The sequence below is a fragment of the Ciconia boyciana genome, chromosome 7, assembly GCF_034638445.1.
Source record: "Ciconia boyciana chromosome 7, ASM3463844v1, whole genome shotgun sequence".
Classification (NCBI taxonomy): domain Eukaryota; kingdom Metazoa; phylum Chordata; class Aves; order Ciconiiformes; family Ciconiidae; genus Ciconia; species Ciconia boyciana.
This window is the reverse complement of record NC_132940.1, coordinates 7417713-7432156: the sequence shown is the minus strand read 5'-3', so window position 1 is coordinate 7432156 and position 14444 is coordinate 7417713. Positions and strand designations below refer to the sequence as shown.

The window sequence follows — 14444 nt, the reverse complement described above, 5'->3', positions numbered from 1 at the left end:
CAGAGTATTTGTATAGCTATGAAGTCACCTCCATACATATACATTCAAGAGTGTATATCCCACAACTTGGAAATTTGGTCTTTACAGTAAGATTTTTAGAATGTATACAATAGTAGGCAATACTATAAAAAAATGTAAAATTCATTATTATCAACACAAGGCATTTTTAATCTGGACACAGAAGAGGCATGGCAATATTCTGCACTACTGTGACCACACCTAAAAAATCATTACTAGTCTTGGTGACAGTATAATGAACATGTCCATTCCATTCTAGAACAAACTTATTTTAGTCATCTTGATGCATTTTATTACATTAACATCTGGTAGCATGATACACTTTATAACCTGTTTTTTATTTGCCCCTGTTTCACTAAGCTTTCTTTGGATGTGTTTAGGGAGTGTATTTAATAGTGCAGCTTGAATAAAAAGAAACACCACGTTTCAATTATTAAAGGCTGTATAGTATAACACTTTGTTAGACTATCATAAGAATAAAAGATGCTGGAGATTTGGTATTTGATATTTCCAAACTCTTCAAGTCAAGTGTATGTCCTAGGCACATCAGGTAGAGACTTAGGCATTCATTCATCAACCTGTATCTACTCCTCACTTATATAGTAAGCAAAACCAGGCAAGTAGGCCAGAAAAAAGCTGCAGTAATCTCTGGGCTGGTCCTAGATATGGAAACTTGGGAAGCCCATGCACAGCCACATGCCCCTACATCTTTCAATTACCATTTTTTCCAGTTTTGTTTGTTTGGGGTTTTTTTTGCATTGTAGCTGGTTTGAAATTGAAAAAAAATAAAGTTTTCCTGTCTTCTGCTTCCTCTTAGAAATCTTTCAACAGATAGCAGAAGATACCAGGACTAAAGAACTTGATTCTGACACACACAAACAGATGGAGCATAGTCAGCTTAAGAAAGTGCACTTCATATTAATAGCATTCTACTGTCTCCTTTCCCAGTTGGTATTAGCAAAAGGTAAATTCAGTGGCTGTATCGGAAACCACTGTATTATACAAATAAGTACCTTCTTTTTATATTACCTTTGCAAAAACTTTCATTGTGTAGCCCAGATACTGCACTCTAGGATCAATAGCTGCATATGTAGCCAGCATTCTTGTGTTATGCTGTGCCTGGGAAGGGGGGGGACGAGAAAAAAATTCAAATAGGTGTTTCAATGTAATTTATGGTTAATTATAGTATAGTCTGCAGTTCAAGCACAGGAGATGCATAAATACAACTGGAGGGCAAAAAATCACAACAATATTCCATAAAATTCATGCAACATTTTCTGCATAAACATAACTGAAAGGTGTAATCAGGACAATATTAATTCATTAACAACAATAAGAATCTTGGAAAACACCAGCAAATAAGTAAGTCTGTAAGATGACTCACACTGGAACAAATTCCACAAATTGCATCTTCTTCACAGGTGAATGTGAGCCCATTACATAAGATATCATGCAATTTCATTGTGCTAGATATAAGCTGGGATGAGATGTACTATTCATGATGGCAGAAAGGCCATGGTGAATGTGGCACTAACAGCTTTTCAGAAGCATTCACAAAAATGCTTTGTGTGCCATGATGCTGCTCTGCCATCAGGTTATACAGCTACTTGGGTTGGGCTGAGGGTGTGGGCCACTGAATTTAAATAATGTAGAGGGGAAAAACAACCAACACAAACACACAAAAGCATTTTAATTCTGGTTTCAAAATTATTTACTCAAATGATTGAGTAAGTTACAATTAATTAAAAAGCTTTCTTTGAATACAAAACCAAACACAAACAGATGCTTACCAGTGTATTGTATAAACTGATATCTCCTTCTAAACCACTTCGTCTGTGTTCAAATTTTACTATAGGCACTTTGGCTGTTGTTATAGGCAAGATGTTTCTCAAACCTGGGGAAGCAACACTTTAGTACATAAAACATTTCCATTAACTACATATATAGTAAATGTAAATACAAAACAAATAATACTTTAAAACACCTACCTGGATGCTTCTTAAGAACTTTTGCCAAACCTTCTATTATTTCTTTGCAGTTTAATTTCTAGGAAAAACAAATATCACAGCTTCAGACATTAAAATATCATCCTATCCCAACAAGCACATTTACTATCAAACATGTATTTCACAGAGGAAAAGTCTATGTACAAAAAGAAGTAAGTGATAAGCCAGCACATGAATTTACGTAAACTGGTGACTTGTATTCTCTCTGTGGACATCTACAGTACACTAAATGGGTGTCTATAGGGCATTAAAAGTAAAATAGGCTACATCTTGCTTCAGTTGTGCAGAGTGCAACAAGCTAACGTGCTACTAGCAAAATCCTACCTTTTCTGTGTAAAGAAATCTTAACTGAATTACAAAACCTCAAAGAATTCTTGAATTCAAAATAGTAAATTTTATTAATTTCAAAACTCTTACCTCTGCATTTTCATGGCCTTCCAACGTCATGCAGATATCTAGATCACTGTCCCGAAATCCAAATCCATTCTTTGAAGAGCCAAACAAGCAAAGTCTGGCTTTGTCTGATCAAAAGAGTAGACCAAAAAAAGATACATTATTTTACAGCTGAATGGTAAATGCTTACTATGGATTATTGCTTATCTGAGATGTGTAGGTGCCCATAAAAAATGAGCTTTAATAGAGAGTTTACAATGTCACTTCTAAGACTTCACCCTTGATAAAGGAGGAAGCACAATACTTTAAAAATTACTTATAGAAAGTAAGGCAGGATAAAGCCTACGTAATTTTTGTGAGTAAGATATGTTACAGAGTTACTATAACCATTAAATGGCATCTCTAAACATGGTGCAATGTTTTGTGGTATGCGACTGCACCCTCCTGTTTTAAATAAATCAAAATAATGTGCAAACCCAGTCACCAGTACAGCTTTTTACCCCACAGATAAGACAGAGCTACTCCTAAGGTAGTCCAAGCAGTATTTCTGGTTCCACTCATACTTTATCTAGGTTGCATATTTTTCCTGTGAATAGGTAAATTTAGTCAATCAGTAAGTTTCTGTAACCACAACATACTGTTCAAGAAGATACAACCAATAAGATTAATGTACTTTATGGAACATTCTTTCCCAATTGTTTTGTTTACATTTTTGTTTGAAACACAATATTATAATGTATTTTCATTCTTGTAAAGGAAAGTGAAATTATGTAACTGAGAGGAAGCAGTTTCTTCCTAACTGAGAAGAATACATTTATCTGTTCAACTGAAATCAATGCTAGGAAAATATATATAACACACCTATTCACAGCTTTTTCCTAACCTTTAATAGAATCGGAAATCTTAAGTCTTTCAAAGTTCTGTAACAGGTCTCAATTCTCAGCTGCTGCCAGTAAGTGGAGGGCACAGCCGGTGGATGGAAGTGCAATTCAGTTCCTTGATCACAGGCCAGCTACAGCAGAACGGATGGCCTTCTGTGTAAAGCAATGGACTGGAATTCAGGAGACCTGGGTTTGGTACCTGGCTCTAACACTGTTTTACAACACCTACAAAAAAATCACTTTGCATCTCTGTGCCTTGACTTCCATCATTGTAATAAGATACTTGTGCCTATTTTATAAAAGGGATGTGAAGATAACAAACTTATTAAGATTTCCAAGACACTTAAACACTGGTGACTAGGCAACAAAAGTACTTGGCCCACGACCCAGCTAACGCTAAACCCAACTGGCCAGGGCCTAGTCAAACTGTTTTTGTCCTGACTGCAACAGTCCTGTATCTGCATTATTACTTTTGCAGCTCTTCCTCCACTCTAAGGACATTTCCATGGAATAGCACTGAGGGATGTTCAGTTTAGAAGTCTGCAAGATGGCTTTATGTACAGAGGGAAAAGAGATGCCACTGCTTTAAGCAAGGAAAATGAGCAATAATGAGACAAATTACATCTTCATGCTCTGGACAACATGAATGAAGAAAGCATTATCAAGAATCACTACCTACTGTTACATACCATTATACTCTTTTCGAATAAATCTTTCCAAACTTGCCAGAATTTGTTCTCTGTTTTGTTGCTCAGATAAAGGAGGGGATAATTCATCTAAGTAAAAACAAGTTAAAACACAGTCAGATGTGACATTCAGCTACCTCAAAAATCTTTTTCAGCTAATTAAATGTATTGGATACCTTTTTTTTTTGTTACATTTACTTTCCTTGAATATGTATTTTTCTTTTTTATGGTATCATTAGAGTCGTTAGGATTTTATTTCAGATGTCTGATTTTTCTGCAATTATTCAAACACAGAGCAGCTTGGTGGGCACCTGGTGTCCAGCCAAGGTTAACCCACCACATCACCCAAAAGGGGCTTTTTCCAAAAGAAGCCACAGAATTTGACAAACACAAAAACTAGTTTTGCCCAGAGCCTAATTTCTGGGAACACTAGTAACTTTTTACAAACCCAGTGAAAAATCCTATAAAGTATTAGTTTCTCAAATCTCTTATAAGAATTTGATATCACAACCATGGGTTATATGAAAATAAAAATATTGGTGAATTTGTAGCCTAGGGTACCTGGAAGAGCTTCTTCCCACTGAATTTACTAGAATAAGTAATTTAACCCTGAAGTTTATATTTTTTCCAGATTACAGTTCACAGTTTACAGTGGAGTATAAACACTTTTCCAACTTACCAAAACATCTTTTACACACTATATCAAGTATTTCCCGAAATCTGTCTGTCATTGGTGGTAGTGGTTTTAGATCAATTTTCTTGAAATCCTCTGGGCAGTCATTTTTGGAATGTCCATCCCGTTTGCAGATGCTGCATACTATAGTTGGTGGCTTGGGGGGAGGTGGGGGGGAGGGGGGGAGTGCACAAATGCAGTTTTACTTTTAAGATAATTCAACAGACCTATCATTTCCATGTAAGGCATGCAACCAAGAACATTCAACATCTGAACAACAAGAGTGTCTCTACAAAGAACAGAAGAACACCTCTCAACAGGCTGCATTTAGTTCTCACAGCACTTAAAAGCATCTGGAAATTCTAGAAGAAAGTAGGAGAGGAAGGGGGGAAAAAAAACCACAAATCCCAGGATATTTTTTTTTTTGTGGAAATCAGAAAGCTTTGCATAAGATGGGGGCAACAGACCATCTCGTCCAAATGGCATACATGTTTGGTGTTTTCCAGTCCTGAATAACAGGTACAATAAAAAGGCTAGAGCTACCATTCATAATAGAGACTGAAAGAATCACTTGGAGAATCCTGTCATTCATCCACCCTTAGTTTTAGTGATTTAAAAGTAATAGCCCACTGATACATGACCAGCCCTGCTTAAATACACAGCTTACCTTTCCTGAAGTCAAAATAAACTTATCAAACACATAATGCATTTCTTCTGTAGAGAGTCTGCCTTCATCTTTGAGATCATGAGCTTCCACCATTGCTTTGCAGTTAGGCGAGGTAGCTGGTGTGCCAGTGCACTTATTCTTCTGAGAAGACTCTGTTACCAAACTCTGTCTACTTTCAGCATCAGAAAATTCATTACTAGAATTTGTGTCATAGGGCTGATGTTCACTGCAGTTACAATGGTGGCTTAGCTCACTTTCAGTTATACAAATTGAAATTTCTAAATCATCCCTCTCTTTAATTGATTTTTGCTTTAATTCACAGCATTCATTAGAAAGAAGGGATAAAGCTTCTTCTTTGTCTTCATCATAACTAGAGTCCAATGTTGAAAGTAGCAAAGAGTCTATGTTCTTGGAAGTACGTCTTTTGGCTACAGCTTCTACCACTTCATTACATTCAAGTTCATTCTCTGGTATGTTACATCCGCTTCCTACATTTTGTTTATCTACAACTTTTTCCCCTTGTGGAAGGCAACAGTTGGCTACAGGCTCTTCAGATCTTGTGGATTTCTTATTATTCATTTTCCCTTTTTCTTTTTTCTTGGTATCTGGCTTGGATTTAATCCCATCTTTACTTTGTGGACACGCAAAATATTTATACGCTGTCCTAAATCGCTCCAGGATGTACTCAAATACCATCTGGCTATTTAGACTTCGTGCAACATTCCTCTTTAGTGCAAAAGGATCTAGGAAGAAAAAGAACAATTTAATTAGTAATCTTTAATTTCTACAGTGCACTAAAGCAGCTGAAATACCTAAGTTATGATACGGCAGTTAAAAAGAGATTCTTACAATACAATCCAGAATTGTGTTTGAATATGCTTAGAGAATGTAGGGCCCACAGGGTTTTTTGGACTTCCTCCATACAAAACACAACACACGTGTGGCCATGAATGGTTGGCTATTGTAAACCATTCTAAATAGTGTTATTTAAAAAGAAAACCACAGGTATATCGTACCATTATATTATGGTCAATTTCTAAACTAGAAAGGAAAATAAACATACAAAGGCAAAATAAATGTAGGCCTGCCTGAACTTTTTTCCTTCGCTGAAGAAGGATTTGCATTTCCCTTAAGAAATTAATTTCTCTAATACGAGTAACATTAAGGTTAGAAGGATTATATGAACCAATCTCACCAGGTTTCATTCTTAGTCCTTCCTAGCGATTTCTAGATCAAACATGTTTTCCAAGTAAAAAGAGCACTTGCATAGTTGCTATAAGTTTGCCTGGGAAGATAGTATCAAACTGAGATTCTGTTACTTCATAATTTAAGTTACAAACTTAACATTTTTTAAAAAAAAGGCAAAAATGAAAAACAAAAAAATCATAAAACAAACAAACAAAAACAACACAAAAAGACCAACAATAGCAGGTATCAGAACCAGAATGCAATCTGTTTTTTGAAATTATTTCCTGTTTCTTCTTCAATAATTTGCCCTTTCATCTTACAGGTTTTAGTTTCCCACATGCTGAATAAACTCTACTCTAGTTTTAAAACTCTCTAGCTAAAAGTGATTGAAGAAAAGAATTAGGAGAGGAAATTAAAGCCACAGGAGTGATCTCAAGACCCACTACTCAACATGTGCCTCAACAATTCATTGCTTGTTTTCCTCCTTTTTACTTTTCCTTCTTGCTGCTCTTGTACCTTACTGACTCGTCCTTCAATACACCTTTAGTAACTCATTCTCTGTCTTTATGACTCTCTTTGACCTATTTCTCCTTGTCCTCTCCATCACCTCATGTGAGTTACAGAAAAGCTACTTCATCAACATCTCTAGAAAGTGTCCAAAATTCATTATTTATGCTTTTATAAAAATATCACCTTAAATGGTTTCTTAACCTTCCTCAAATATCCAATTTCTCTATTCTTAAGGCCAATTCAGAATACCATGCATTGCTCTGTGACTTTCCTGGTTAAGTACTGTTTACATATTTTTCTGAGTTGAGGAACAGAAATAAAGACGTCTTCCAGTCATAAAGAAGTAGTAGACAAAATAATTTTCTTTCTTTCTCTCCCCAACATGTATAACTCAGGGTATGTATTATTATCAAATTCATACAGTCTCACTCCCTGAAAAAAGCACTTCCCTTAGCAGGATATTCAGGCCCTGAAGCATAGCCCCTGACATGCTATTCAGTATCACAGTGTGGAAATACTACCAACAGGGAAAGGGACAACGGAGGGTGCTTGGGGGGTGGTGGTGGTGTTACTTTGATGGGTTTGCTCAGTTCACTCTGATCAGAGCTAACCTCTCTGCTCAGTCTGCATTAGAGCCAGAGGAAACACACTGATAGCTGGTAACACTCAAAATACATTCAAAATACATTGTGGTTTTTGAAAATTCATAATATCAGAATTATTAAAAAGGAATAAATAATGCCTTATAGAAAGAATGAAACAGATAAGAACAGAATGGTAAGAAACAGTGAGACAAATTTACACCTTGTACTTCAAGGACCAGAGTTGCAAAAAGTAGTACTAAACAAAATTTATCTTTAAACAGACTAAATAGCTGACCAAATACACAAAAACGAATTTACTTTCTCCTCCAATTATTGATTTAGTTTATTGTCCAGATTTCTTGTGACAGACCTGTAAGTATTAGGTAAATAAAGATGATAATAATGCAGGATTACTACAGAACTAGAAAAGGGTATTATCCTACCTTCAATGGCTATTCGCCTTTTAGGCCAGTTTTTATTCTCTCTGGTTAAGAGTTCTTGTACCCGTATGCTGATGACGTATTCCTCCAAAGCAAATTCCAGTGTGTAAAACTTCAACAGTTCTAACCACAGTTGCCCCAGTGAAACTTGGTGAGGGGTTTTGAATGCTAAGAGAGACTGAAACACATGGACAAGAATGCTCAACTGCAATAAGAAATGAAAATTCCCATTTTTTTCCTGGTTCCATCCAATATTAATGTTTAAAGATAAAAACAGGGATAAGAGATAGAATATGGTTTTCAATGAAATAAAGCCATGACTTACATTGCCGTGTTTCTCCTTTGCATTACTTTGGTTGTCCACTTCTGGGCTTGTTACCTTTTTACCACCACCTTTTTGTTGTTCAACTTTAGTTTTACTTTCTGCTCCAACTGAGTTTTTTGCTGCACCATTTGTTGGTGGTTTGTACTCCCACCGTACAAACTCCTCTTCTTCTATACCTTTCAGCTGGTGGTCATCTGGTCTCTTTGAATCAAAGCCTTCAATCTAATAACAATTAAAGTAGCTCTGAAACAAGACTGTATACAATAGATACAACCAAAAGTTTTCACCAAAGGTAACAGTGGTAATTGTGATATTTATCCTCCTCAAGAATAACTGATGTCAGAGAAATAAATTCAGAAATTAAAGAAGAAAATACTTGCCTTTTCTCCAAAATACAGCATGACACAATTGCACAGGCTATAGCAGCTGCCTTTTTTTAAAAGTCATCAGAATCACCAGGCATCAACTGTGTGATGATTAAGTACTACCAATGAGTTTTATTTACAAATTTCTTCGGCAAATCAAATTCTGCACATTTTATGACCTTGCAGAACACAGAAATAACGTCAACAATTTAACAATAAGGTTACTATATTACCAAAGCACTTACCCAATTGCCCAAATAGGATGGTAAAATACGTGGTTTTCTTTGTTGAAGAAAAAATATCACCATTAAGGCAAAGGAATATGAGGGAATCCCACCTTCAGCCTGACAGTCAATGTGACAGAGCTGTAAGAGAATAAATCATTACTTTTATGATGTAACACCAGCATTTTAATTTTAAATGTATTATAAAAGGAGAAATATTAAAGAAATGTGATATACATACTAGAGTGAAACAGAAAATCCTTTATCTCAGAAACTGCAGTCGTCATGCCATGCCACATACAGACAAAATGCAAATTATAGTAATTCATACAGTGCCTTAAGTTATACTATTATATGTTCTCCTCTTCAGTTTCATCACATTTTGTGATTGTAGGACGCATTTATGTTCCTATCTAGAATTTCAGTCAACTATCAGGTTTTTGTTATTGTGCAGTATCTCATGTATGGAGATGGGGATTCTATGCATCTGGCCGTAATCTGATACTGATCTCTTCTGTGGGAACTCAAGAGAGGTGTAATAAACATATTAGACTTCTAACAGTTCTTTGTAGTTTCTACTGCTGCTACTTATATGTTGTAAACAGGAATTTTCATAAAAACACCTTGCTAAATCAAGCAACAATAGTAATACCATGCAACCGATTTTTCAATAAAGCCAAGACGTTATAAGTCAAGTATGGCCTGGCAGCAATTGCAGGACTGAATTACAAGACAGTTAACGCTGGCTGTGAACATTATAACTTGGTTCCTGTGATCACCATTGACATCTGCAAGAAGTACAGCAGGGTATGATGACAGACCCTTTTTTGAGCAAGTTAACTTTTTTCAATGTGACCTCAACAGCAGAAAGTTTGCAAGACCCGATTGGTCTGTTGAGCTGGTTTTCAAGGATCAATTAACTAGTTTTAAGGAACTAGCATCACAGCTTGCTAACAGAATAGTGGAAGCTTCATATATATTTACAGTTTCACACCAAAATCTTCAGTCTCATTCTGGCCTGTTAAGGTAAGAGGTGAACTAGTGGCATGAAGTTTTTTCTACAAACATATTAATGGTATATAAAACTTACAAGTATTATATACATGGTATATAATACATTGTATGCAGTACTTAAAAAGAGGAATTAAGCATATTTCATTATCTTCAATATTTATAAACTTACTCTAGCCCAGTAGCGGAAAGCCAAAACCAAGGGAATAAGGACAGGCTCCAGTTTACCAAGTGCAGCCAGCAGGTCAGTTGTAAGGCAAGCCACATCATTTCTAGCACTTACTTTACATGTCAAACCACTGTAATTACAAATGTAAAACAGATTAAAAGAGTTATCATCTTGTGTATACAGATGATGCTTGGAGCAGGGGGGAGGTAGGGCATCACATCCACCATAATAAAAACATACATCAGTGTCTCCCTATGTAAGAACCTGAACTTTTTAAACAAAAGCTACAGAATATAATCACATTTTCTTTACTATTAACTCATCAGTTGGATCTAGAACTTACAGAAGTTCATCACAGCTAAAAATATAAAACAGCATTAAGAATTTGCTCTAAGTTCTGCCATTACTTAATTGTGCAATCTTAACACAACCCAAACTCCAGGTATATCTTCCACATACCAAATAAATAAATAAATAAATAAAGAATTCCCCCAGGCCTGCTGCATATTAAGAGTTGGTAAGTCCACAAAACAGCTGCTCTAAAAACTTTTGGTTTGCTTCTCAGAATAATTATTTCTTTTCTCTTAGTACTTACAAGGTATTTGCATAATCTACAAACACAGGAAAAGATATGCCCACCCTTGTTGCACTTACTTCCCCAGAGTTTCAATCCCATACCTCTAGCCAGTCAAAGCAATGTGGACATCATACAGCAACCATGTTTCATTTTGGAGGTTGCTACTTCTTAGGAATTTACTGAAACTGTCAGATGGTATGTCCTTACTGGTAATGTGTATTTCATAAAATGCTTTTAAAGCCTTGGATTAAACTGCTGGCAGAAATTTTAAATACCAACTGAAAACCATTCTACTTTTCCCCTATTTAACTAAAAGTAGAACTGGTATTTTCAGACTCCGACAACTAATAAGTTCTATGAGACACAAAAACAAAGCTAAACTTTCTTTCCAGATTGTATTTTCCTGTATGAGCAATTCCCCTTTAACATGAATCTTAGCTAAATGTTACAGTAATACTTCTTGTCAGGAGTGCAGGCAAGCAGCTGCTATGAACAAGCATAGTAGAAATTGGTATCTCATTAAAAATCCTTTTCAATGACATGTACCTTTTAACATCTTTGCAAAAGACAACAGGAACTTTGGCATGGAAATCTGACTCCACATCTGAGTAGACAGCTAAGCAAGGAAAAAAAAAAAACCACAACATTATCCATGAAAGTCTTTTACAGTTTTCCCAATTGTGTCTTTAAAACTATTACATTTATACCATGCTTTTACAGAACAACTCAAATTACGTGCTGCATAGCTAACCAGTAAGCAGTATTTTCTGGTTACTTTTGATGCTCACCACCAGTATCACACAGCCAGCGGGGGGGGGGGGTGGGGGGGGGGGTGGGGAGAAAACCCTTGTCAGGAAACTGGGCTGGTATCTCTTCTAGAACCTTTTTGTCTTTACAACATTTGAAAGACACAAGGTTAAATCTCTGACAAACCATCAGGATAGTTTGAGAACCACTTATGGGGCTGACCTATCAAAATTTCCTTGCAAAATTGCAATGCTACTTGTGTCACTTGGTTCAAGATGTGCAGATTACAGGGTTAGATGACTTCCTGACAGAAGGCTACAAGTTTCAGAAGTCTTGTAATAGTTCTCACTGATGTTCATATGCAAGTGGAAAACGGCTTTTGGGTTTACTGCTTAGAATTTCTCCTGCAAAGCTAAATACTTTTCGACCTGGCATCTAACACTATTACCATAAACTCCAGCAATCTGAACTGGACTACCTAGGCTGCCATTCTCCTGCTGCAGGTTCTCATCTCTCACTTACACAAGCACTAGTATTCATAAAAATCACATTCATAAAACCAGCTCAGATCCTTTGGTTGAAAACTAATCCATTTTTGTAAGTTCACAGAAAAAGTAGGCATAAAAACAACTGAACAGCAGCTGGAATGTAAATTAAATAGAAATGAGATGCAACTAAAACTCACCACTGTTCTTCAAGATTTCAAGCACCTGTATCAGAACATCTGGTTGACTCATCTAAAATGACAAAAGTAGAGCAGGTTACATTATTCAGACTAACCTATTTTATTTTACACTTTGTTTAAAACTACTTAGGTTGCACAACTAGTAACAGTATGTTCTTTCACAAAAGTGAAATCATGTGTCAGTATTAATGAAAAAGTTAACTGTATCTCTCCGCACCATGAAAACAGGTACTAGTAAACATATTAGCCAGCTTTCTTTTAGCCTACATCTTTTTTAGTTAATACTTCTGTTCTAGTTCTGTATTAACAGACTCCATAAAGTTAAAACAAAATACTTGCCATATATTCAACAATTTCAACGTCAATATATGCCACTAGAAACGCACAACAATAAAGAATTTAACGTCAGTACTTTCCCAAGGGTTTTTAAAGGTTATACTTTTAAAATGTGTTTTCTTTTCTCCCCAGAAATCAAGTTAAGTGGTGTTTCAAAGATAAGCTGTAAATAGTTCAAAGAAAAGCTAAAAATTAGCACCACCTTTGAGCCTTTGTGAAAAAGTGACAAGGTACACCCCACATGCAATTGTTTGAAAAAGGGCTCAGTTTTGCTTCCTAACTGCAGTATCATTTCAAAATGCTATGTGTAAGTATGTAACCAAAACAGGTATCTTGAATTCCACTGTAACACACACAGTCAAAAAAAGAGCAAGTTCAGCAGTTGTGCCTCTAACAAGAACGTGCTGCTAATTTCACACACTAAACATGAACCAACAACTTCAATGTTTAAAGGCAAGTTATATTGCTCTGCAGGAATTTTGTACCACAGTAAACTGGTAAACTCGGATTTGACATCTACTTGCAAGTGACTAAAACATAAAAGGAAAACTATCACTTTTAACCCCACGTTTAAAAGAGGGGGTGAGGGGAAATGAAGACCTACAAGATTTTACTGTCTGAATCACAAGCACATAAAAGCACACCTATCCAGAGCCAACTATTTTCATATTGCTTCAATGCTTACTCAAGAAATTAAAAAAAAAGGCTAGCATAAGATTGTCCAAAAAACCAGAATTAAAGTTCTCTAAGAAGCAATGAAAACTTTATCCACTGGTTTCATAGCACACCTGACACTAAATCAAAATTATATGCTTTGTGCTATTCTAACACCTTATGCCTCAATAGAAGATGAAGGCAATGGAGTAGAAATAAATGTTGATGGCCTTGATTTAAAAAACAGTCTTAGTTAATACAAGTTAATATCTACACACCTTAGGGGGGAATTTGATATCAATGTTAACATCGCTGGTCTTAAAAGCGAATCTAGTTAAACAGGAGCCATACATTCTCAGTGAACAGTCTGGAAGAGAGAGAAACATAATTATTTAACAGCTAGTAAATAAATTATTCTTTAATGGATGATGCATAGGTTGCTTTAGATACTGTAGCTTCCAAGTGGTACTCCCAGATTAATGAATATTGAACCACTTTCTCACTCCTGTGAAGGCTAGTCACTTCCATAACACAGCATCATAGGAAAAGGGATAATTCAAACAGTGCAATTACCAAATGTCAAAAATTTTTCAAGCTGTTTTAAAGTATTTTTGCAATGCAGCATTAGTTTTGTTTGTTCTTAATAGAAAATTAAATATAAAATAGTAATAACTGTCACCATCTCAGTGCAGGATTTTATTTAACAGCTTTTGTTAACTACAGCTTGATTTCACTGCAGCAGTTAGCCAATTACAAAATTCTTTGTTGCCTCATACACTTTTTGTCACAAAAAATTTTTGTATGTGCTACAACCTGTTAATTTCATTAGCAAGTTCCTATGCACAATTAATTACAAAACATGCATATAAAATGTAAATTCATTATAATCCAAGACACAAAGTACAGTATCCATTTAGTAAGTGTTTCTATAGTCGATACAGTTCCTTACCTGCAAAGATGTGCAACAGATCTAAATCAATTAGAAAGTAACTGTCCAGTAATAGTATCATGAGCAATATCATTCCACTTCATAAACAATAATTTATCCCACTTCATGGTACAATTTTTGTAGATGAAAACTTTCCTGTAATATATATTACGGCTCTGACATATTTATGTCAGCTGAAAATTGAGACTATTCTCAATCCCTTCCAAATCCAACATCCTGCTCAAGCAGGGTCACCTAGAACAGGTTGCCCAGAACTGTGTCCAGTTGGGTTTTGAAAATCTCCAAGGATGGAAAGTCCACAACCTCTCTGGGCAACCTGTGCCAGTGTCCAACCAGCCTCACAATGAAGAGGGTTT

At 35.8% G+C, this 14444-nt stretch overlaps 1 protein-coding gene across 5 annotated transcripts in view; it reads right to left on the bottom strand.

The window, feature by feature from the left end:
- The window catches only part of TUT4 (terminal uridylyl transferase 4), a 50328-nt gene that overhangs the window by 16196 nt on the left and 19688 nt on the right, over positions 1–14444 (bottom strand). For all 5 annotated transcript variants that reach the window (XM_072868954.1, XM_072868957.1, XM_072868953.1 and 2 more), the window contains 14 exons: positions 13418–13506; positions 12150–12201; positions 11264–11333; positions 10144–10270; positions 8982–9101; positions 8372–8593; positions 8050–8224; positions 5325–6067; positions 4664–4814; positions 3988–4074; positions 2442–2545; positions 2007–2064; positions 1809–1912; positions 1048–1137 (listed from right to left, as the gene is read on the bottom strand). In XM_072868954.1, coding sequence (XP_072725055.1) covers positions 1048–1137; positions 1809–1912; positions 2007–2064; positions 2442–2545; positions 3988–4074; positions 4664–4814; positions 5325–6067; positions 8050–8224; positions 8372–8593; positions 8982–9101; positions 10144–10270; positions 11264–11333; positions 12150–12201; positions 13418–13506 — 2192 coding nt within the window. The remainder of the gene's footprint in view (positions 1–1047; positions 1138–1808; positions 1913–2006; positions 2065–2441; positions 2546–3987; positions 4075–4663; positions 4815–5324; positions 6068–8049; positions 8225–8371; positions 8594–8981; positions 9102–10143; positions 10271–11263; positions 11334–12149; positions 12202–13417; positions 13507–14444) is intronic.